At 38.1% G+C, this 23,809-nt stretch overlaps 2 protein-coding genes and 2 long non-coding RNA genes across 4 annotated transcripts in view; 1 reads left to right on the top strand and 3 right to left on the bottom strand.

Moving 5' to 3' along the window:
- Positions 1-667, bottom strand: part of LOC148737001 (uncharacterized) — a 1,644-nt gene extending 977 nt beyond the window's left edge. Inside the window, exons 1-2 of the long non-coding RNA XR_015997244.1 lie at positions 548-667; positions 1-359 (exon numbers count right to left, since the gene is read on the bottom strand). The exon at positions 1-359 is cut by the window's left edge and continues 977 nt beyond it. This is a non-coding gene — a long non-coding RNA (uncharacterized LOC148737001). The remainder of the gene's footprint in view (positions 360-547) is intronic.
- Positions 668-921: 254 nt separating this feature from the next.
- On the top strand, positions 922-2,175 carry LOC148737000 (uncharacterized). Its single transcript, XR_015997242.1, has 2 exons — positions 922-1,181; positions 1,464-2,175. It is a non-coding gene; the product is annotated as an uncharacterized LOC148737000 (long non-coding RNA).
- An 8,508-nt stretch (positions 2,176-10,683) lies between these two features.
- On the bottom strand, positions 10,684-17,618 carry LOC148736999 (polycystin-1-like protein 2). The gene is made up of 5 exons (XM_088750659.1): positions 17,145-17,618; positions 16,567-16,800; positions 14,806-16,056; positions 13,312-13,480; positions 10,684-12,899 (listed from the first exon to the last, which is right to left on the bottom strand). The coding sequence occupies exons 1-5, from the start codon at positions 17,616-17,618 to the stop codon at positions 11,233-11,235; spliced, it is 3,795 nt and encodes a 1,264-aa protein (XP_088606785.1). The 3' UTR covers positions 10,684-11,232.
- Positions 17,619-17,676: 58 nt separating this feature from the next.
- Positions 17,677-21,885, bottom strand: LOC148736998 (sperm receptor for egg jelly-like). The gene is made up of 6 exons (XM_088749227.1): positions 21,565-21,885; positions 21,085-21,246; positions 19,468-19,593; positions 18,937-19,140; positions 18,422-18,670; positions 17,677-17,877 (listed from the first exon to the last, which is right to left on the bottom strand). Exons 1-6 carry the CDS (start codon positions 21,883-21,885, stop codon positions 17,677-17,679), a joined length of 1,263 nt encoding a protein of 420 aa, XP_088605353.1.
- Between the last annotated feature and the right edge of the window lie 1,924 nt (positions 21,886-23,809).

Below are 23,809 nucleotides of genomic sequence, written 5' to 3'. Positions count from 1 at the left end.
ATAAAGTTGCAACGCTGGTGTCTCTCATGCTTTCAATATCTTCTGAGACTGTTCCTATATAATTTGCGAAGGTTTTATATTGGATCTTTGTCGTATAAATAAACCAAAAGTGATGTGAATTTTCACAAATGATCTAGGCATACAAAAAGACTATGGGCTATTAAAAGCTTTAAAGTGTACTCTAAAGCAGAAATGCTTTTTTCTAGGGGGATGGAAAAGGATTGGTCCGCTGTAACGTCGTCACCCCGCAAAATGGCGCTTCGCTTTGTCACACGTGCAAAAGTTATGAAAAGCCTTTAACTCAAAATTACCTGGAACAAGCAAACTAAGTTCTTGCTTTGTAGCTTCACCTTTAGTACCTTTAAAATGACACAAATAAGAAGCATTTATTACCATTATATTCAGTTTAAACTAATGAAACTTAGAAAAGCCACTTTTAAAGCTAAGCTTAAAATTCTTACATATTTATTCATGTTCTGCAATCAATCGATAGAAGTAGAAATGATACATATGACAACGATTAACCAAATAAAAGTGTAATACTTACTATGAACAAAAATAACTTTCGCCTTGAAAATCTGAGTGCCCTCTTTTACTTCGTATGGCGGCAATTCCACGACATTATTCTATTCGTGTTGCGATTTCTTTTCCATAACGTATTATGTCTTTGTCTTTTAAGACGCTTATGCTATGACCTTCTTCGATCCATTCGACCACAACCCACATAACGCTGCGAACGCTTTAAAACGTTTAGATCAGAGAAGAACACAGCAAGACTCAGCTGCAACGCACAAAACTTTCGAGTAAAGGACGTTGTAGAGCGGAATAGAACGTTGAAATGAGCGGCAAGCCTGGAAACTTCACGTTATTGGATTATACTTGGTCATGTGTCGGTCATGTGAAGATTTTGCTCATGAAAGACTGGGACTAGTAATCGTGTGATCCATTCAGCGCCATGGTCGCCATCTTGTGAGCGGTGATCGAAGTAGCGATAAATGACTTTTAAAGTTAGTGTTAACGCCTGCTAGTATGAACCATGGATGGGAATGAACATCAAATTTACAAATTAGTCAAACTTAACGGCCAAGAGAAGTATGAATGTACGGCTTGTAAACGTGTTCTCTCACGACAACAGACAATGGAAAATCACATGCGCTCTGTGCATCGTTACGTTGGATCGGGTAAGAAAATGTAATGTAATGCTTAAGCTTATATAGCGCATTTCACAATGTCTCAATGCACTTCAAGCTTCAATGATGCTTGTAAGTTTCAAAACCAGTGCGAAAAAAACTATAGAATTGATAAGCAATTCTTTTATAAAAATGGCAATTAAGCTTAAGAAATTAGTTTCAAAATCCTCTCTTCCTCAACTGTTCCTTCTGAACCTACAACTATTCTTTTATTCCTCTAGCACTTTTTGAAAAGAAGCATCGCATTGATATTTCTTATTCTCAATGTTTTAGGTCTGACCTGAAAGCAAAGAGTGTCACTGAAATTTTGGAGAAGATTATGCTTCTAAATGGCAATTCCAGAAACCATGTTATAATAAGATTTCCAAACTTTAATGCTGTCTGTGGTTAGATATAAGAAAATATCACTTTTTAAGTCTCAATATGCCAGATTTGAAATTTCCCATCGCTTCAAATAAGACTTCCTTGTTATAATATTTAAGTAAAGATATGTTCTTAAGCTTTTTGTATAAAATATTCTAATCTGGCAAATAAATTGATACTTGATACTATCTATATTGAACTTAAGTTTACTTTAAATGGAAAGTATGTAGAATTTACCATATAATTGGAATAAATCAGGAGACAGTGCAAAATTATGTTGGCTGAATCTTACACATTGTGATAAACCATTTTTCAGGGATGCCTCAGGCTGATATAACTTTGTATTTCAGTGTGGTCAGAGTCGCTGTCCTTGCAGTATAGCATTTTTTATTATCTGACTGGAGCACCAAACACATGGATTGAAAATCCCACTTGAATTGCATTTGATTTAGTTTTCTACTTGTATTCTTTACTAGAGTAAATTTTTATTTCAATGTATTGTGATATGCAATTGAAGGATAAAAAATTAATGTTTTATTGGAAATTGTATAAACTTCAAGAATATCTGCTTTAAAATTAATGAGTTGTAAATTATAATGCAAAATAAAAAAAAATTGTGGTATATTGCAAGTAGTGACTTTTTGAAACATCTAAAATGGCACTTTTCTTTCAAAAGCTAAACTCACAAGTATAATTCTTAAAAATTAAGGTTTTATTTTAAAAAATAATTTTTCCTAGTAAATTCCTAAGAATTTCCCAAGGATCAAGAATCTATTTTTTTATGTAAATTCTACCTGTAATCATTCCTAGGAATTTCCTAGGAAATTCTTAGGAACCTAGTAATGTTTGTTCACACCTCTAGAGAGCTTAAATGTTTTTAGGAAAATTCCACTGACTCCTAAGAAATTCCTAGGAAATTCCTAGGAATCCTAGAAAGCTAGGAAACCATTTCGCAAGGGGCGTTCAGCAACACGTTCCAACACAACCATCTCGATTCCTTGGTCTTTCGCTTCCACTGAACTAGAAGTGGTGCCAACAGTGTCAAGTGTGTCTCATAACGAAGAAACATTTGTACAAGAGAAGGAAGCGACTATGGTGCGTTGGAATTCTCGCCTGCAAATGGATGTGCACATTCCGAAGCGTACCCATGTTTATGAATATGATTATGTTTATGTTTTATGATTTTGGCACATCTGTAGACATGAGACATTTTACATCACAACAAAAACTTTTATGCATGATTATGGGATCCAGGAGACCTTAGAAGTTAGAAGGCAAATTCATGATTGACAATTTGCAATTAACAAAGTTGACTTCTATTTTATGAAAAAATGCCTTTTCATGTTAAGATTTACAAAAACTTAGTCTGAATAATAAATTTCATGATAAACATATACATGTATGTATATCTCTTGGTACATTTTGTATAGCATACTTTTATCAAAACAAAGTTTTAAGCCTCTAAAATTACTCCTTGTCTTAAAACCTTTACATTCAAGGTATTGAGAATTTCTTGGAATTATTTGATTACCATTCATGAGGCACGAAATTAATTCTGCGACTTTCTCAGGAAACAAATGGGTCATGAAACAAGACTTAAAAGAAATTCATGGGTCTTGAAAGTAGGCTTTTATAAAGAAATTTGTGGGTCTTGAAATTCGTTCTGGTGACTTTTAGGGGATAATAATGGGTCATGAAAGTAGGCTTTTAAAGAAATTCATGGGTTATGGAATTCATTCTGGTGACTTTCAGGGGAAATTAATGGGTCATGAAAGTAGACTTTTAAAGAAATTCATGGGTCAGGAAAAAAATGCCTCTAATTTGTGGAAAATTCAGGGCTTAAAATAACCCCATGAATTTTCATTTTGCAGTATTCATGGGCCATGAAATGATCTTCATGGGTTTTTAACTAGAAATTCATGGAATTTTCATAAAACTACAGTTCATAGTGACTGTAAGATGTTAGAAGTGTGCTTTCTGTAAAGTAAACTAACAGATTGGCTTATGTCAGTAATATGATTAACAAGGAGAAACTTTATTGCATTAATGGCTGGAAAATAGTCCTATTCTTTGATTTCTATATTGTTTTTAGCACATAGTGTTAAACTAGAGAATCTGTCTGAAGCATGATCTTGCCTTAACAGTGAAATGGTTGTAAATTCTCTCTCATTTGATTGTTCAATGTTTATTGCTGCTACTCCAGTAGGTGCCGTTAGTAAGACTGTTGGTTTCTCAGGATTCATTGAAGCATATTTATACATTTTTACAACAGTGTGCTATATTGTTTTAATCAAATGACTTTTTCCAGAACCACCACCTCCAGTTATAAACAGATACATTTATTGGTTCAACATTTTGTGAATTCAGACTGTTGAGCTTTTTCAGTTTATTTCTAGTCCAGGAAAGCACCCTGTTGTGAGCTTTGTGTTGCATGTTACTTAATGTTCTAACTGATTGACATAATTGGTCATCAGATATTTCTGTTGGCTGATTATACTGTTATATTGCTGATGTACCACAATTTTCAGGAGTTGGAGAATTTGTAGCAAGCTGTGAGGGTACTTGTTCATTAAATACCTCATCTGCAGATGATTCATCTTGGATTTCTAGTTGTAGTTCAGCATTTTCTTTATCATTTATAGGGTCATATGAATGTGTGACAGTGCCATGGTTGTTTTGTAGCCATTCTAGTGCTAATTCTGTTACTGCTTCTAAGTCAGGTTCAAAGATTGGTCTGTTATGTTGTACACTGTCTTGTACTCCTAGTTCATTGAATTTTGACACATATTTGTGATCACTTCCAAGCAGGCTCGAGTTTAATTGTTGGATCACTAACCCTTCGGGTTAGTAGACATCTTTAACTTTTTTACTAACCATAAAGTTTGGTATCCAAGCTAGCTCACATGTTACAATATCTCAAATATTAAACATTCTGTTCATAAGAACTAGGACAAATTAAAGAGCAGCTGAAATTGCATGGTTACCTTAAAAACATTGACAATATTATTAAGCACCTATTTTGACCCCCTCTCAATTACCTTGATTAGAGAACTCTACATAATTCAATGCCGAACTGCCAGAACCTCGTGAACAATAATTTCGAAGCAAATATTTGCAACATGGCCGATCGGATAAAGTTGTGTCCAGATCCCTACATTCGACACAAATTCACTTTCAGGGCCTTAGCACTCAAAATGGCTGTAAAGCTCAATTTGATTGCAAAGACAGCAATAAAACATCGTTTGAGACAGAAAACAAGCTAAGGCAAGTAAATAACACATAAACCGTTCCTAAAACTTATTATTTATTTGTAAAAAGGCTATTTCCATAACATTTAAATATGTTAGAAAATTTTACTATGTCGGGTTAGTTGGACACATTTTTAGTAACCAAAAGTTGAAAATTACTAACCAATGGTCCACGGGTTACTGTTAATTTTGAGCCCTGCTGAGGAGGTTAGATTCATCCCACCATGATAATATAGCATCAGTAGATACATACACACAAACACGCACACACACACACACACACACACACACACACACACACACACACACACACACACATACATTAGTTGACCACTCCCACATCCATGAGGCTTTTCAGGGCCAATCTTACAGCCACCCATCCCATCCCATCCCATCGCAGGGGAGGACATCCACCACACAGTCATCTCGTGCTTGGGAAATTAAGAAAACACTTCAGGTTGTTTTCTTTTATTTGGTCTATGATATCTGATAATAGCTTTGACTTTTGAACATTTCATAGTTTCATTAGCATTCATCAATGATATCCTTTTTAGGCAAATATGATGAATCACTAAAACTGCTATTACTATGTATTTCAAAACTGTGATCTGTAAGCACTTCTGGTTCTGCATCAATAGTTTCACTGTTTTCTATTCTATAGTCCTTGTAGTAATAAGCTGCAAATTGTGTATGACAAAGGTTATCTACAGCAGGAATAGGGGCTGGTCTAAAACAGTAGCACTCAATGATGTTGGATTTGAATATCTCTGTACTGTCATCATCCAGGTCATTAAGTTCTTGTTTTGTCTGTTAAGTCAGTCTCAACAAATAATGTTGGAGGGAAAATTTTCCTTAGCCAGAGCTCAGGCATACAGGTCTTTGTAAATGATAACTCATAATTGGATCCTGGTGAAACAGCTAGTGCTGAGTAATACTGTTCTTCTGTAATACCAACAGAGTTGAAAATATCATGCTGAGTTAGTGAAGAATCATGGCTAGATTTACTTGGATTTAGTGCCTCATGTATTTTCTGTTTTACCAAGGAAAGGACTTCTTTTCGTTTCTCCAAAATGTTAGTTTTATTAGTTTCATCCAAATCATTGCATAGTGGTTCTGCAACCAGAGTAGAATTTGTAAAAAATTGACCAAAGTTAATTCTGCATTAAATGTTCTTGTATTTCCTACAGGGTTTAGAATGGCTGTGTTTCTGGTACATTATTACTATTAAGTCATGCAGTTCAGCATCTTCCTCCCTACTTGGTAAGTAAGCCTCTACATGTTTATCTATGTAGTCTATATATAATTATGCTTATTTATTGTCATGGGTTAGCTTGGAGCAGTCGTCACACCATATATGGGCATGTAAATGGGGACTCCCTCACATCTGAAATTCAATACGAAGAACATAGTACACTATTTTACCAATCGGTTTAGCATTAGTGAGCAACACTTCAGTGAATAATGTTTCAACTCTGTACTGGAAGTGTTTAGCAACTACAACAGGATTAAGATTGAGCATTTGACACTTCTCACTGTAAGACAGAGAATCAATTCGTTCATCAGTTGGATCATTGACTTGTATTCTTGCTAATTCTTGAAAAAGCTCAGGCCATCTTAAATCAGCTTAAGACTATGTCATAAACCATGTTGGAATGCCAAGTTGTTTAACCATTGCAACTACTTCATACATGAATTTTTTCCAGTATGGTGGTGTTCCTGGTATTTGCCTCAGAAATAAATATACTTGATCTTGGACAGTAAGGTTCACTAATCTCTGAGGATTGGCTCTTAATTGAGAAGCAGTGACAGATTGCCCATCAACCTTCTTTAGAGCAATATTTATACTATCTGATACTTTCTTTTGTTCAATTATGAATAATTGTGCAATAAAGAGGTATTTAGGGTTTGTGGCAAACCTTCCAATGTAATGTAAAACTCTAACATTAAAATATTTCACTGGTGAAATTGTAACTTGTCGTTCTGCTGTGTACCCATACCTGCCTTTGGGAAACAATACTGGAAATGCTAGTTCTTCACATTGTTTGTCAACCATAAATAAGACAGGATGTTTGTTTTCTCCTGATGCTATACTGTAGACTTCATTTCCTGCTGACTTCCCACTATCTGTAATAACTAGATAGTTTGGTATAATTGACTCTAAGCATGTGTCGCATACTGGGGCTCTAAGGGGTCGTCATTTTCTTCTTCGTTACTATTTAATTGATCATTTTCTCTTGCATCATACTCCAAAGCAGGATCACTATCTGTTGTTACATTGTTTGATGTACATGTAGCTTGTTGATTTGTATCATTATCATCTGCATCATTTTGTAAAGCTGTGATGTTGCTATCAATATTGTTAATTACAATTACTATATCTTTGTACAATGGATTATGTGTACTTTGAGCCAGTGAAGACCTTGCTGTATTAACTCTGGTCGTACTGCTTGAAAATAAACATGTCCTCTAAATTGTAACTTTCTTTTAGCTTTATGATTATCATACCAGATCTGTCTGGACGATTGAGTTGATTACATGTCTGATCACATTCTACAGGTACATTGCATATTGCACCTTTAATTTTTCTCTGTTGTCCTTTAGGCATGGCCACAATCTTCTCAAATACTATGCATTGAGCTATTAGTATTTCTTGTAGTTTTTCTAGTGAGGATAGTTCTGTGGGTATTTCATCCACATACCTATTGTTCACTACAGCCTGACAGGGGAATTTTCCTTTTATAACCTTTGAATGACATGTGTTTTTGCCTGTGTTTTCTCATGATGCATTTCCTTTCAAGCTCAGTAATTTTACATGAACAGCAAATAAATTGTATATCATTTTCCAAAGTCTGACATTCTTGTTTATTTTGAATGATATTAATTTCCTCTCCTAGATTATTCGCACCACGAATGTGTTCTGTCTGTTTCATTGCAGGTGAATGACTTTCTTCATATGTTAGAAGAGAAAACAATTGCTTTACTTTTGTATTTTGTTGATAAATAAAAGCTATACAGTAACTTCAAATCCACATTAAAAAGCCTGTTTTCCCAGTGTGGTTCCTTAATCAAGGTCTCTAATTTACGCAAGGAACGCCTGGGACCATGACCCCGTTTGGCGATTAAAACGGCTTGAAATTTCAGACTCGGGCGTCCCTACGGAAGCCCGAGTAACTAGGCCATTATTTTCTAATACCCTACACGTTATTTCTGAAAAGGTGTTGCAACGAGCGTTATTTATGACAGAACAATCATGAATTATATGGTGCATTCCTATTTCATAAACGCGTAATTTTGTCATTGTGGTTAACTGTTTCCAAATCATTTTGAGTCTCAACAAAACTAAAAACTACATTCAGAAACAAGTTGAAACATATATCCTCCTCTGTTTTACTCATATACTTACTTTTATTAGGGTGTGGACAAAGCGTGGGGTAGGCCCTCGTGTAGGCCATAGCCTACTATGTGGTCTACCGTGTGGCCTATCGGTGGTCAGATTTCTAAAAACAAAAATGAAATCAGAAAGAGTCGAACAAATACGCTGGCGTACAATTCTGTCTCTAAAAAGGGTATACTAAGAGGTCTCTAACACGATTTACAACGTTCAAGGGAACGAAACAATGCAATTATTACAGCACTCACCAATAACGGTAGGTTAAGGGGGGGGAGGGGAGAGGAGGGGCCAATAGTGCGTGGTCGCAGAGGTTATGCAAAATGGCGGTTTCACGGTACAGGCTGTTAGTTGGTAACATGTTGTGGAGTGCTAGTGTAAAAATGTGTGAAGGCACGGGGGCCTCATGGTTAGTGCGCTTGACTCCGGATCGAGTGGTCCGGGTTCGTGCCCCGGCCGGGACATTGTGTTGTGTTCCTAGGCAAGAGACTTTACTCTGACAGTGCCTCTCTTCACCCAGGTGTATAAATGAGTACCGGCAATTTAATGCTGGGGGTAGCCCTGCGATGGACTAGCATCCCATCCAGGGGGGAGTAGAAATACTCCTAGTCGCTTCATGCTACAGAAACCGGAGTTAAGCACCGGCCTAATGGGCCACTAGGCTCGTAAACAGACTTTACTTACTAGTGTGGGAATCATGCTTAGATGTAGATGTCTATTGCGAATTAGTATTTTTCCTAAAGAAAGCGATTGCAAGTATTCCATCTGTCAAATGGAAAAAAATATATATATCCATCCATTCATCAAAGAAATGAAGTTGCGCGTTGTAATTGTTAACGTTTACAGCGTATGCCATTAACTTCGTCGGTATGGGAACTAGGATAACCATGAAGGGAGGGGAGGGAGGGTGTGTGGAGGAGTGAGTCAATAATAAAATTCCAAACCCTAAGACAGACCAAAAAACATAGCAAAACATCGCAAAATTTCCTCAGCACTATACTGTTTGAACAGTTTTATTTTTCGTCTTGATGTCCTACCACCATTTTTTCTATGTTTTTGTTTTAAGAATAGGTCTTCGCTGCACGCGCCGCAAGCTTGGCTATAAGTTAGACAGTTACTCGTGAGTTAAAAGATGTTCGCCTCTCGATCGGACCAAAGTTGGATATTTTCTTCTGACAAATATACAACTATGCTTTACAAATGGCAGCATTGTTGATTTGTTAGTTGTTTTTCACTAATTATACAAGATCTCCGAAGAATTTAATTGATTGGTACTGAAAACTGTAATTTGTTAATGCACCTGAGCTATTTAGCCTCAATATTAAATTTATGGTCAATTAAACGATGAAGAGCAGTTCAGGTGATATAATGTATCATATATATAAATTGCAAGGTTTTTCCATTCGGAAACAATCCATTTTACATAGCGAATTCATTAGGAAATAGGACAATTAAAACTGACGACTGATGTCATACTGCTGTAATGGGATCGATGGAAAACATAAGTACTATGCCATTTTTTTTTTTTTTTATTCTGTCTTTGGGGTGTAATTCGTTAATTTCTACAGGATACGGGTGTCGTTTTGAAAGAAAAAGATTTACATTTTAAAAATTCAAAGAAGCAGGAGCCGAATTGAAAAGAAAACGCAAAGATAAACCTGTCACGAGTTGATCTGTCGCTGAAAGCATCTACTGTGAAAATTCCTCGTTGAAACTCGTAACATTGTAAATGTACTTACTGCCAACTAATTATGCGTTAATATTACGGTATAGTATAGTTATTTAATAGATATATTAGAAAAAAGTCCTTACGCTTTCATTGCTCATGTCAGAATATGGCTACATGCTTCTTGCTCCGATGCTTCTCCAACGAAGAATTTTGACTTAAACTTCCTCTCCGGACACAACATTTTCAAGAGGCAGTTTCAGATACGTCTATGCGGCTCAACCCGAAAACCTGCCGAACAAATGTGGTTCTGACAACCAAGAACGCGCTCGCTGAAGCCAACCATGGAATAAGTGACTAAAAAGGTGTCACTTCCCCAGGAAACACCATATTGCTCACCAGGGACTATAGGTTTCGCCAGGGCGGCGGCCCACAACATGATTTCGTTATTAGTATAATTCTCCAAGGACGCGTGAAATGTTCCTTGTTGGAGTCAGTCATTGTTAATGGTCTAGGAGGGGAGTGGCATATTAAGGGGGATCCCATGGTTTTCAGGGCGAACCGTGAGGGGCTGAGTCGTTACCAGCAAAGTATAAAGGGAGACCAGAAAATTTCTGTTAAAAGCTTTGTAAGAGGACTGTCACGACAAAACGATTATGAATTGAAAACTGCATAATTGTGTCGTCTCCAAATTAAAATAACTTTTTAACATGCGCCGAACCACATCTCGTTTATTATTCTAAGCATCCTCCTGGTGTCTGTGTCGTAGAAACTTGGACAAGCATAAGGGGAGAGCGGGTCAACACGTTAGAGACCAGCAACATGATGTCAATTTTGCATACATAACTTTATTTCCGTTCGAATTTCAGCGAAACATGGGTGGTGCTAGTTTCTCCGAACAAAAGCGCTAAAGAAATAAATAAGTAAGTCCAATTCAATGAACACACCTAATCAATTTCATCATTACAATACAATACATAAAACGAATAAAAATGTTGAATACGAGAAAGAGAAATCCCTAGTTACTAAGAATAAAAGTGATTAAATATATTTACAGCAAGTATCACGAAACTCTAAGACACATATATCATCCTTCAAATCTTGAATACGGGCCTACAAATCTTAAATACGGGCCATGTTAATATACAAGCACTTGGCTCAAATGAAAAGTCGTATACAAGTTCTTCCACTGGAATCAGCTCAGAAAACTCTAAAACAAAGTTCCGTGATTTTTTTTTTCCTTTTTTCGCTAGAATCCTGCGACACGCTGAGGAACTAATTGCGTCTCTGCAAGATGTCTTGTGCTCAAGTATCCGTTTTTCATCTTAGTTTTTGATGTAGTTCTTTACTCTTTTTCACATTTTCTTATTATTGTCTCTAAACCTTGAGGTTTCGAGCCTTTGCTGTTTTTAATAACAAATTAAAATCTTCGTCTTCTTCTGACAACTCTGAAACAATTCTCTCCAGTCGTTCTAACAGGTCATGCTTTCTCCGGCCTAATTTACGGAGAGAAGACTCTACGACATCCTCTTTAAATCTCACTTTCTTTTCTTCTGAACGTTTGCTGCATTCTTCATTGCTTTCACCTTTGAGAAATTTTAACATGTTGATTATCTTGTCAAAAAATGATTGTTTCCTCGTGCTGCACTGCTGTTTACTTATTGTTCCTCTAGATTTTTTCTCCCTCAAAGCTACGGTAGCCTGACTTTTTAAATTAAAGTTCAGATTCAAAATATTCTTGGAGTCAAGGCCAACGTTTCCTGAATGCTTATCTTTTGCGTCTTCTGATTTTTGGAAGGTTCTCAACTGACTCAGTGTGTTACTGATCGCATCGAAAAACTTTTTTCTTTCTTTTGAGGCCGAGCAACGGTGCTCATCAATAAGTTCATACAGCTCATCCCCGTTCACATTATTCTTAGCATCCGAAAGGGCATCGTTCATTATAACGATAAAAAAGTTCATGCAAAGGATAGTAAGAGTTAAAAGAATTAAATACGCGAATACTCTGGCGTATATGGTGTTGGCCTCTGCTAGTTCATTGATTGGTCTAGCTTTCACTCGACCAAGAGTTAGCTCAAGCTGGAAATAAGCTCCTTTTAGCACCGAAGAGTAGCGCTCAGATACACAACTAAACATCAAGACACCGAAATGCAAAAATGCAACAAAGAAAATTGAAAAAAGAAAACTAAACGAGGTCAAAGATCGTGCAGATATCTTCAATGTTTTGGAGAATAGAGCAACATGGTTGTTGAAGCGAATCATTCGCAAGAGTTTGGTAGTGACGATGAAAATCAGAATACCAAGGACGGTGTTTTCTACTTCTTGGCAAGTGATAGCTTCTTGAAAACTTGGATTTGCGTAAATGTTTTTATGCACTTTGCCCATGATTGAAATAACTTTACTCTGTCGTATCATATAAGTTACCACGGCAAACAGAGAGAAAAAAATTTGGAATATTTCGATCCAATTCCACATGGACTTAAAATATCGAGAACGATGATTATAAAGCCTCAAGGTTTCTCTCCCAAAATACAAAAGAACAGATACAATAAAGAGAAACGTGCAAATCGAATAAAACTGATAAGAGGAAGTGTCAGTAGAATCAATTGACAGACTGTGAGTTTGCATGGAAGCTGTTTTCAGCCCAGATGTTTCAACCTCGTAGAGGTATGTGGCAACACCTAAAACATTTACTGATGGATTCATCGTAGAAAACTCTGCGATGACCACTCGAGTTTTTCTTTCAAGCCAATTGTTTTTTTGTAAATCTGTTACTATGCTGAATCCTGTATGATTCTGATATCCGAGGTCTGCTACAAATCCTCCTCCATGATAACAGGAGAACTGTCCCCACCTAGGTATAGTGTCGGTGTCATCAGCATGTTGATATCGCCATGGCCTCGGGCAAAGACGTAGCAACTCATCATTCCTCGTAACATTCTCAACAGGCCTCCATCCTGGCTTATTGTACGCGATCTTGTCTTCGTTCCCTATCGAGTATCCCTCGAAACATTCTTCGATATAGTTCGGGACTTTACATTGTGCTGCATTTTGAAAAACAAAGGATTGTTACCAAAGAAGCTTGTTTTGGTATACATTGTACTCAGCGGTTTGCATCATTTCAATCGTAGTTTTAAAAAGACATGAACATCTCTGTTATGACAAAGGGAAGATAGTTGCAGAACCCTTAGAATTTACCTAAAGGGGAGAGGAATGCCGTTTATCGATTCTAACTTTTACGTCGAATAAGAAACGCAGCTTTCCGCTAATCCCCAACAGTTAGAAAGGTCAGAAACCGAGATATATGACACTGTTATTTCACTATCAGAGCCGGTTATACGTGTGTGACTATAAAGTGTCAAATTGAGTGTGTATGTGTAAATAGCCTTGTCATTAAAATGCAACACAATTAATACATAGATAAATAATTCAACAAACAAACAAGGAAACGCTTACTCGATTTCACTCTGAGTTGCCTTATTCGAGCCATGCCGACAAGAAGAGAGTGTTTATTACCAATATACATTGTTTTCTTCTCCTCTTGACCGTTGTACCATCTGCCGGAAAACACTCCTGGGATGTAAACTTTCTGTAACCAGTTCCAGTACATAGTGTTGTTTTTCACCTGAATTAATACAAGATCGTCGAACTAGATATATTTCGTGTGAAGGTGTAGTCTGATCGTCCGGGTGAGTTTAGTCCTGAGAAGGACTGTTGTCGGTGGTAGTGACTGACGTTTCGACAACCTGTGCGGAAGTCATCATCAGAGTCAAGTGAGTGATTGTTGTCAGTAGAATGTTCTTATTCCAGTTCGTGTGAAATGATCGATTGGTTTTGCCGTGATGTTATTGGCTGTAAGACTCAAGTGACGTAATTCGGTCGTGATTGGTCTGTTTCGATCTGTCGGAAAAGTTAGGTCGTTCTTTTTCGGTCGTTTGTGATGTTTATGTCGTGAATGAGTCGTTTGTATGGGGCGGGTAGTTGTTGACATCTGTTTAGGGGAGTCTGTTCTAAGTTAGTAAACCAGCTTTCCAGAGTCAGTCGTTGAAAATAGTCAGTGCTGTAGGTTAGTCATCATCAGAGTCGTCATCATGACTCTGATGATGACTTCAGCACAGGTTGTCGAAACGTCAGTCACTACCACCGACAACAGTCCTTCTCAGGATTACACTAACCCGGACGATCAGACTACACCTTCACATGTTACCCCCGGGTTCAAGCCATTTACTAGATATATCTCGTTTGGTTTATTCGTTTAGCTGTATGAATAGATGAGAAGTTCGATCCACACAAAAGAGGAAGTATGTTTAAGCCCATTTATAGACTATTATTGCTAATTCCCAAAACTATTTCTATTTCCCATTACACCCCATTCCCTCAAAAATTAATTTTTGTTTATTTATTTCAATGACGTTTGTGTGAGTTAGCAGCCACTTTCCGAATCTCCTCCTTTAACCCTGTAACTCCCAGAGGTGATTAACATAGAACTTCTCCCCAAGATATCCATACATTATTCAGTAAACGGGTAATGAGAATGCTCAAAGTTATCATTTAGAACTTGAAGCCTTGATCTAACACCAAATTCTTCTAACTGATTAACAAGGAAATGTGTAGCAGCAAGAGGGGAGAATTAACTAAAGGATCTTGGGTGTTCAAAGGTTGATAGAATGTCAATCTCTTTAAGGCATTATACCACTCTTCTTGGAATCTCTCCTTAGTCTTGAGTCTAAGTCTTGATCAAAACGTCAGTCACCATAGCAGAAAGTGCCTTCGCCAATGTCTGAATTGTCTATAAACAATTTTATTTTCCAGTTCTTCAGCAGGCCGTCAAAGTAATATTTCCCCTTGTATAATCATATTTGAACCCCACATAGGAATAAAAGCTGTAAGATAAATCAAACGCGGAAATTTCAGCAATATATTAATCAAAATCAAATAGCGTCTACTCACCCTGCTGAACCTTGGTAGTCCATCTCTGATTGATTTCGTCATCAAGTACCTATGATCATTTCTATTTCCATAGCACACTACCATTAGCAAGAAAACAAAGACCAAGTATGCAACCAACTCTGTGAAGTAACGTGTCAGGTTCTGTTTCTTAGCTTGTTGTCTCCTCATCTTTTCCACATCTGATAATTGTAGTTCCCAAAACTTTTGTTTAGAGTACTTAGTCTTAGCTTGCTGAGGGCTTTCAGAGGCATGTACTTTTGATCTCTTTGCCTTTATCCTTAAAATGACTGCAATAGTTAGAGCTGTAAAGAACACCTTTACTGGTTCCTTGATTGTTATGTCCTGGGCGAATGAGATCAGCATAGAAGACAGCCACTGCTCGCTGACACTCTTTTCCCAAATTAGACTGTAGAAGATTGAAAACGCAGCCGAAACAGTACAAGAACAGAGCAACAAAAACCAAGCGATACTAGTGATAAGGGTGCCTTTATGACAATAGCCGTTATTTGTTGCATACTTTTCAGCTCCTTTCTGAAAAAATAACGCTATGATAATGTTTATGGGTGCCACAACAAGTGCGCTTTCAAAGCCAGTCACAACTTGTCTCCACGACATTTTTAACGGTCCAACTTGGATAGGCTGTTCGTAATTCCCTTCTAACTTATAGAACATCGCGCTAGCAAACATGGATGTCAAAAGCACTGACAGGCAGCAACAAAGCCGCTGCACTCTTGTGAAGTGACTTCTCCGTAGCTTCGCTGCAACTGAAATCCAAATATGCCACTCCACGAGGCCTCTTCGCCAACGCCTCGCAACTTCACTGCCAAAATCCAGATGATTTTGGCAGATTGTTCGCTCGATGCGCCCATCTTTCCGCTCAAGAGCAAACCACAGATTCGCCATAAATTTCCACGACTGGTTAGTTTGTACGTCCCGAATCAGAATTTCCTCAAGAAACCACGAAGGATTATTTCCAAAATTATCATGACCAATCTGTAGTCCTCGAATCGAACCAAGTGATTTATTAACATAAAGTACAAAAACATCTGAATTACCTCGAGAAAATAACATATTAACTGCACCAGGCTCTTCTTGGGTGAAATGCAGAATGCCACTCTTTTCTTCAGAACCGTAAATCTCTAAAGCAACATGAGCAGTCGTTCCCGAATTTTTCCACGCACCAGTAGTAATCACTATTTCGTATTCATATGTACAGTTGGGAGAAGATGGAAGGTGGATCGGGGATTCCTTCTAAAAAATAAAAAGAATAAAGACATGACAAAGCATAATTTATTTACATGACTACCTAACTCGTTTTTTTAATTAGATTTTTCTGCTTCATTCCAAAAAAACATGGTAAACCCTGGAGACGGTTTATCTAATTGACTTTTAATCTACAATCAACAAATTCATCTCAACAAGCCTTTAGAGGAGATAATGTAAAAACAAAAAACAAAAAAAACCCAATTAAATTAAAAGCCTTGGTTTTCATAACCCTTTAACTCCCAACGGTGATCTATATGTAATTTCTCCCTTTTATATCCAAACATTACCCAGTAAATAGGGAATAAGAATATTCAAACTTATCAAGTAGAAATTGTTATCTTCATCTGTTACCGAATTTTCATGACCTATTTACTAGAAAATGTGTAGCAGCTGGAGGTATGAGTTAACAGTCAGATCTTGGGAGTAAACGCAGTGTGCTGAAGAGCAAACCCCGTGAAAATAGTGGGCACAACCAAAATCCGGTCCTACACTTACATTTTTCGCGTCTTCCTTGTCGAATTTCCTTACGATAACAAGTGCCGACGCATAACACAACAGAACCACCGCCATAGCCACAATTACTGCAATATTTCCAGTCTCCGGTAACTTCTGGAACTCGACTAGAACCTTGTCAAAGTCAATAGGATTCGGTTGAACTAAAAGACTTCCTCCAAATGATGTCAAATGGTTGCAGCTACAATTTATAAATCCATCTGAAGCTGCTAAAACCTGGAATTATAAAATACAAGGGAGATGTATGTAGTAAAAATCATCATTTTGGCTGCCGCTACAACTTGTATCGGCGCAGATGGATTTAATCTGTATCGTCTCTTTTTGAGGCACTGCTTTCGCTTTTTCTGGCTAACAAATTGATTCGACTATTTACGATAGCAGAGCCCACGAAAAATGTTATCGAATCAAAGTTTGGCCTGAATATGATAATAAGCCTTGTGAATGAAGATTATTACAAAACCAGGACTCAGGGAGGAGTGAATTATCTGAAATATGTTGAAAGCAGTGCAAAAATAGAGCAAAGACGATTTCCTAAGATTCATATTTAACTTTACACTTACCCGACAGCCAGATGATATCCACTTGTCAATTTTTTCTGACCAGTAGACACAACTACCTAAGGCCACCTTTAGGGTATAGTTCTGATCTGTGTTGGAATCATAAACTGGTATTACAGGGACATTTTTACTCTGGGTTGGGGTGGGTGGTGGATCTTTGACTTTCACGCAGTGGCGCTTCCCTCGCCTTTCTCCAAAACAAGATCTTCTCTGTCTTTTGTAAGATAAGTTCATTGTGGCCTTTGCAATTTTTACGTCAATAAAGTATTTCCCAGGATGCTCAGCAAGAACTTGTATCTGTGCATATGGAGAGAAAGAGCAGTTTGTTTGTCCTTGACTTTTGCCGTGCGTACTTAGCATCCAAACACCCTTTTTGTCTTGATAGATTGTGGCATTGAGGTCGTGGTCTTGAGATGTTGGCCGCTGACCAAAACGCATATAGACAAACAAATGTACGGTTGGGTCTTCGGGTTTCATCTTGAGAATCAACGTGGTGTTTTCATATTTGACGTTTATCTCGTGGAAACGTACGTCATCATTTTTCGTAAAAATACCATGACTTCTCTAGAGAGTTTTTTTGAAGTTTCAAAGGCGTAACGATGACAATGTTCCGTGGAAGATTTGATACTTTAATAGGCTCGCTGTAGTTGTTTTTCAAACTAAGGGTTACAACATCAGATCCAACTCGCTCCTTTGTGCCGTCCCAAGTGTAAGGGTTGAAAGAGAATAAAAGCATCTAGAAGAAGAGCAACATTTTAGCTTTGTTTGTTTGCTTGTTTGTCTGTTTTTACAAGGTCTTTCGTCGTGCTATTGAACTTAAGCCAATGCACTGATGAGGCCTAGAAGGCCGAAACAGCACTGTCTACTCATATGTATATATTTGGAAAAAAATGAAATAAATATACAATTTTCTTCGCGTGGTCACTTTTTTGGAATATTTGAAAGCAAGAACTTTCGGGCCAGAGTGAAAAGCGATTACTAAGGCTTTTGACAGACTTGATGCTTTTTTTCAACTCAGTTTCAACATCTATTTAAGGCGATGTTAGGAAAATCAAGCTCCATTCGATTCGATTCCGTTCCTTTTACTCTACCAGGTATTAGGGTTGAACAAGTCAAAAGCAAAATAAGTAGTAGAATTGCTTCTGGTTATAAGCAGTCTTCAATGTACCTGGTGTGCTACTTTACTAATTTAACTTGTCTGGCGTCGGTATTTGCTGACACATACTTTCCCGATTTTGTCACGATTAAATTGAATTTGCCTTTAGGTCCTGAATACTTACCTGAGTATCTACAAAACTTTTTTTACTCACACCGGAGACTATGAATTTGCTTTCAGACGGTAACATAAACCGCCCTTTTCCTGCTTTTATTTCCAGTCCTGAAAGTCTCTGGGGGCTATATCTTCCAAGTGTCATGGACAATTGCCCAGCTGTGATTGATATCGCTTTTTCATCAGGGACAGTTAAGGCCAACACTGAGTCTGAAACTTTATCGAGGACCTTCATCGCAATCTTCACCAACATCTTACCCTGTAGAAATGACATAAATAAACATAGAATATAAGCAAATTATGAGTCGTCAAAAGTTCGAAACAAAAAGGTCCGAAATCTGGATGAAGATGGAAGTGACGGTGAAGTTAAGAGCAATCTGCAGTAGGCCACTCACCTACGATTTAAAAAGTAATGACCGTTAGGTGGAAAGAGAGAAAAGAGGGATTTGCTCGCATACAAGGGTACGTTAAAAAAGAGTGTTTTTCGTAGACCTCTCGACACCACCTAAATGTACATCACAATACCTGTTCTTGAAAACCTGATTCTGAATCCTCTGAAGCCATCACTGCTGCCGCCTTCAACACGCTGTTTAAACGTAAAGCCAAGTTTTCTGCTGACTGAGTTGTCAGCTGTATGTCTGCTATGTCTCTTTTCTGGGCAAGAGACCACAGAAGGGACGTCATTGAACGGACCGCAGATAAGGAGATATTCGCCAGAAAGGAGATATTCTGTGGAATGCAAATTAATTTGAGCAGCTGAAATTGGTTATTTTTCAGTTTTGTTTTCATTAAACTATGAAGAGATATTCTGCGATGAGCTAATAAAAGTAAGTTCAAAACCATAAACCACTAAGCATGAGTTGTCTTTTTCGTGTACTGGTTTTCATCTTGTTTAATCTTTGTTGTTGTTGCTGCTGTTGGGTTTTGAGCCCGTTTGGCTTAAATTTGTCACGGTATGATAAGTCGACATAACGACCAAAGCTATTCAAACATTAGTATATTGCATTTGTCATTTTCTCATTTGTGTCGCATTCAGAGAAATACAATGTAACTTACCAGTGACTCGTGGTTGACTTTATCCAAAACCTGAAGAGCAGAACCAATAACTGAGGAGCTTTGAAGCAGGTCCGCGACACTTTTTCGTTCCAAAGAAGAAATTTTTACAAGGATGTTGTGCATTACCTTGAAAGTGATAAACATGAAGAGCTAAAGGTCGATTTTAGGCAGGAAAGAGTCAAGCAGATAGACTGTCTCCCACACATGAGGCTCTTGGCAGAGGAAATCGTTCTAAAGGTATCATTAGACTCAGGCTTCCCGATAATATTGCCACTAACAACCATAAAAATGATACATTCGCAAGTATGTGATTGGTCCTAACACATCGCAAGTTTAAATATAGGTCCAAGCTGAAAGTAAGGGATGTGTGTGGGTGATTTACGCTAATGAAACATTTTTCAAACTTCATTTTCAAGACGTTAAACATACTCGTTGCAAATTGAGTTTAAGGCTGTAGACCGTTCTCCATTCTGACCATAACATAACATAACATAATATAACATTTATTCAGGACGTTACAACGCAAATATAAAAAATACATCCTGAAAAGGGAAAATCGTGAGGTTAGCCCTGTATAAATACAATTTCCCAGACTAAAAACATACAAAAGCTAAAATTCAATGGCTACAGATTCAATAAATATTTAATAAATATTCATATAGATTTTAAGTCTACTCTTAAAATGACTATGATTCGGCCTATTTGAAGCCCTATTTGAAGTTTCAGACGCAAAAAACAATAGAGAGAAGACATAAATCATATAAGCCATGATTCTTGAGCGTCAAAGATCTCAGATATTGAACTTGTAAGCCTCTGATTTACTAAAAGAAATATGCTATACACTTAATGTAATAGACTTGTTTGTTATTCGAGAGTTGATTTTTTGTTTTTTGATTTCCAATACATTCTTATTCTGTTTTTCTCCAGGGAGAATCTTTGTTTCTTAGGCTTTAAGATCATCACGAATTCTCTTTTGCTTCATTATTTAAAGGAGCACTCTTATGAAACCTTCCTGTAATTTGAAAACCCGAGAAATCCAAATACTTTTACATAAAAACTTGAAATGTTCACTAGTTAATCGTCTCTGAATTTGTTTTCCTATTTGTCACACGGGAAGATCCTCAAATTCGCGATTTTCTTTTGACTTGCTATAAGTTTACGTAATCAATTGACAGACTCAAGAAAACTGGGGCGAGTTTTGAGCGTGACGTAGATCACTCATTTGACGCGCAAGAGAGTGGTCTTCCATATTCAAAACAGTATTTTGATCGCATATATTGCTTTTGTAACACTAAGACTAAGACAATTTGACTAAATTTCACGAGGTTTCCCTATATTAATAAAATGACGCCAACAGTCTTGTGAGTCATCTACGTCACAATGGGAGTGACAGCTGACCAAAGATAAGTTGGCCGTGAGTTTGAAAATTAATGGCGGGACGCTTTTCAAATCGTAATTTCTCACCCTATAATTGACTTTCAACTAAAATTATTATTGAAAAGACTTTATTAACCGCTAAAAACTCATATAATAACATAACTGAATTTTTCAGGTTTTGAATTGTAGGGCAGTTTCATAAGAGTGCTCCTTTAAGTATACATTAGGCTTTTAAAGTACCGTGTATCTCTTCTGCAAATCCGTTGAGTTTTCTTTTAAAACTGATTGTAAGACAGAGTTCGCAAATAACGCGGCTTCTCTCAGGTCTCCGCCTTGGATTAATTCATTGAATGAACTGTCATTTGCCATAAGAAGGTTTGTGATATTGAGAAATGGTTTGATCTGAAAAGAATCAAAAGAAAGTATCGACTTGGTTACATGCCTAAAGAAAATTTGATGACATAATTTGGTTTTATTGACTAAGTTGGTAATGTAACTAAGTTGATAATGACCACCGTAAAAAGCTTTTGGAAAAGCTTTTGTTACACACCCCCACCAACGCAGCACTGCGGTTTCTTTAAATCCTTACTCTCTTTAAAGAGAGCCTCTTAATCTAAACTAATAGAGACCAAAAAGAAATTTAATTCTTTTTGGTAACACCTTAAAAGGTGTTACCACTTCACCTCATGCTAGAAATTAAAACAATAATTATCGACCTACCTGGACCGTCAAAGGGAATGGGGAAGCAGAAATTCCAAAACTGTCGGTCACCGTAACGTTGAACTTCACAGTAAAGTTATCTGCCTTATTCCCAGGCGGTATCCGAGAGGCACTTATGGTGTTGTTAGCGCCACGATATAACACGCTAGACAGACCGTTCTGTAGCCTGTATTGAAACTCGTAGGACAGAGGGGTGCTTTTACTTTTCCAATTGCTACAGCTCAGATCGAAGTTAGTCTTTAGTGAGATACCGCTTGGCGGAGTGATCAAGCATTTTCCTCCTGTTGGGGGTGATGCCGTGGAAATGTCCCAAGCACTCATTCCCAATACATCGTATATATATATATATATATAAACTTTCTTAGACGTTTTATTTGAGTATATGTCTTTCTTAGCTCGAAGTTGTCCGTCCTCCAGTACTACAATATTTTTCCTATTATTTATCGAGGTTTGGACTGTGAATCCTTTTGGATCCTTCTGGCGCGGCGTCACTGTTGGCTCGAGGCCTTTTTTTTTGAAAATCAACTTTATTTATACAATGATTAGTGTTATATACAGAACAAAACTCATTTAAAACTCAATTGAGTGGATTAACGGTAAAGGGCCCGCTGTGCAGTAGACCAGTGAAGGAGACCCAACACAGGGAAAATTAGCTAGGTTATTGACAGTTGCTGGGTGTTATTACTATTTACAAGTTGTTTTACGGGAAGGCTAGCTCCTCTGTGCAGTACCCCAGTAAAGGGGGTACTGGACAGTACCCCCAGGGGAGGGGTCCCAGCACCGGAAGAAATCTGTTTTCTATTTACACGCGAGAAAGGTGATCTCTATGCAGTACACCAGCTCAGGAGACCCAGCACTGGGGTGTTATGTAGTGGAAAAAGTATTAACAAGGGGCGTTTTACACTTTAATTTTGAGTTGACGGTTCTCAAAGGAGCAGAGAGCGTTCCGATGAGCCCAGAGCCGCGCCTGGCGAAAGTTGGAAAGCCGCTTTAATGCGGAGGCATATGCGGGTAGTGATTTTAGAGATTACAGACTTAGCTGAGGGCCTCCAGGATTCAAAAGTCTCTAGGTTCCGGGCGGCTCACAGCTTGTTGAGCGTGAGTTTCATTAAAAAGGAGGAAAAAAAAAAAAAGGAGGTAACACCCAACTCCACACAGGGGACACCAGATGATAAGAGCAGAATGTATGGGCAATTGTTTCGCGCTCGCCGCAGCCCACGTATTGATCGCTCACGGCAAGCTTCCGCCAGGACTTGAGGTAAGCCGGCGTCTTGACCACCCCGTGAGCGATCCGCCACGCAATTTTGCTCTCCCAAATTGTGCTCAGACCAGCACCAAAGATTTATTCCCAAATGTGGCGCCAATTAAATTGGCACGTGAACCTCCGTTCCCACTGTGTGACACAAAGGAGCCGCTGGGGATGAGGCGGGAGTTAGCCTGGAATAAAAGGTTTTAGCACTGTGGTCAGGGAGAGAATCGAAATTCCCCTCCACCCGGTCAACGAGGGTCAGTGCAGCGCGGTAAATAGGGGGTTGGTCATCCCTTAAATGTTTGAGGACGTTATTGGAGCGGAGAAACGACCAGCGTTTAATTCTGTGGCTCAGCGGAAAGCCGACCCAATATCGGGCGAAATAGACCCATTTAGTGGTGTAAGTCGCGTCGCCCACCGAAGAAATCCCCCGGAGTCTAAGGAATCGCGCCTTTTCGATGGGATTTACTACGGACAACCTCCCCTGTTGCCAGGGGAGCCGACATGTGTCGCGTTTGACCAGTTCGGCCTTACTGTTCCAGAGGAACTCCCAAATAGCTTTGGTGATGTGGGTGTGAACCCACTCAGGCATTTTTACCACTGTGGCAGTGTACCAGAGGCCCGAAGCTCCCAGCGTGTTAACGATCATAGATTTGCCTTTAAGGGACAGGGTCCTAGTGCGCCAGGTGTTAAGGCGGGTTTCGAGTTTTGCAACCCGATCCGCACAAACTTTCCTCGAGCCGGGAGACTCTTCGTATTTTTACAGAGCTCAAGAGCCAAATACGACATTTTTAAATACCCCAGTTTTAGGAAAGGAAGAACACGAAAGATACAAATTACCATTTTCCTTGTTTTGACGTCTCGTTTAGCTCTCTGGGATAAAAAGGTACTAGGCCTTTCTCTGGCGGTGTTTTACGAAAATAGAAAGTTACTTTTTCTCTTTAATTCCACCGCCGCCATATTGAACTGTCTGTAATACGATATACCGCTGACATT

This window comes from Stylophora pistillata, chromosome 2 (assembly GCF_964205215.1).
Source record: "Stylophora pistillata chromosome 2, jaStyPist1.2, whole genome shotgun sequence".
NCBI classification, from domain to species: Eukaryota; Metazoa; Cnidaria; class Anthozoa; order Scleractinia; family Pocilloporidae; genus Stylophora; species Stylophora pistillata.
This window is presented reverse-complemented; position numbering and strand designations above follow the sequence as displayed.

Excerpts from the sequence above, each read along its gene's own strand:
- LOC148736998 (XM_088749227.1), bottom strand. The coding sequence starts at position 21,885 with ATGAGTGCTTGGGACATTTCCACGGCATCACCCCCAACAGGAGGAAAA. Across the intron at positions 19,594-21,084 it reads ATTTGCAGAAGAGATACACG|GTAATGCACAACATCCTTGT; the intron begins GTACTTTAAAAG and ends ATCACTTTCAAG. Across the intron at positions 17,878-18,421 it reads AAAGTTTTGTAGATACTCAG|ATGCTTTTATTCTCTTTCAA; the intron begins GTAAGTATTCAG and ends CTCTTCTTCTAG.
- LOC148736999 (XM_088750659.1), bottom strand. The coding sequence starts at position 17,618 with ATGAAACCCGAAGACCCAACCGTACATTTGTTTGTCTATATGCGTTTT. Across the intron at positions 16,057-16,566 it reads ACAAGGAAGACGCGAAAAAT|AAGGAATCCCCGATCCACCT; the intron begins GTAAGTGTAGGA and ends TTTATTTTTTAG. Across the intron at positions 13,481-14,805 it reads GACTACCAAGGTTCAGCAGG|GTGAAAAACAACACTATGTA; the intron begins GTGAGTAGACGC and ends GTATTAATTCAG.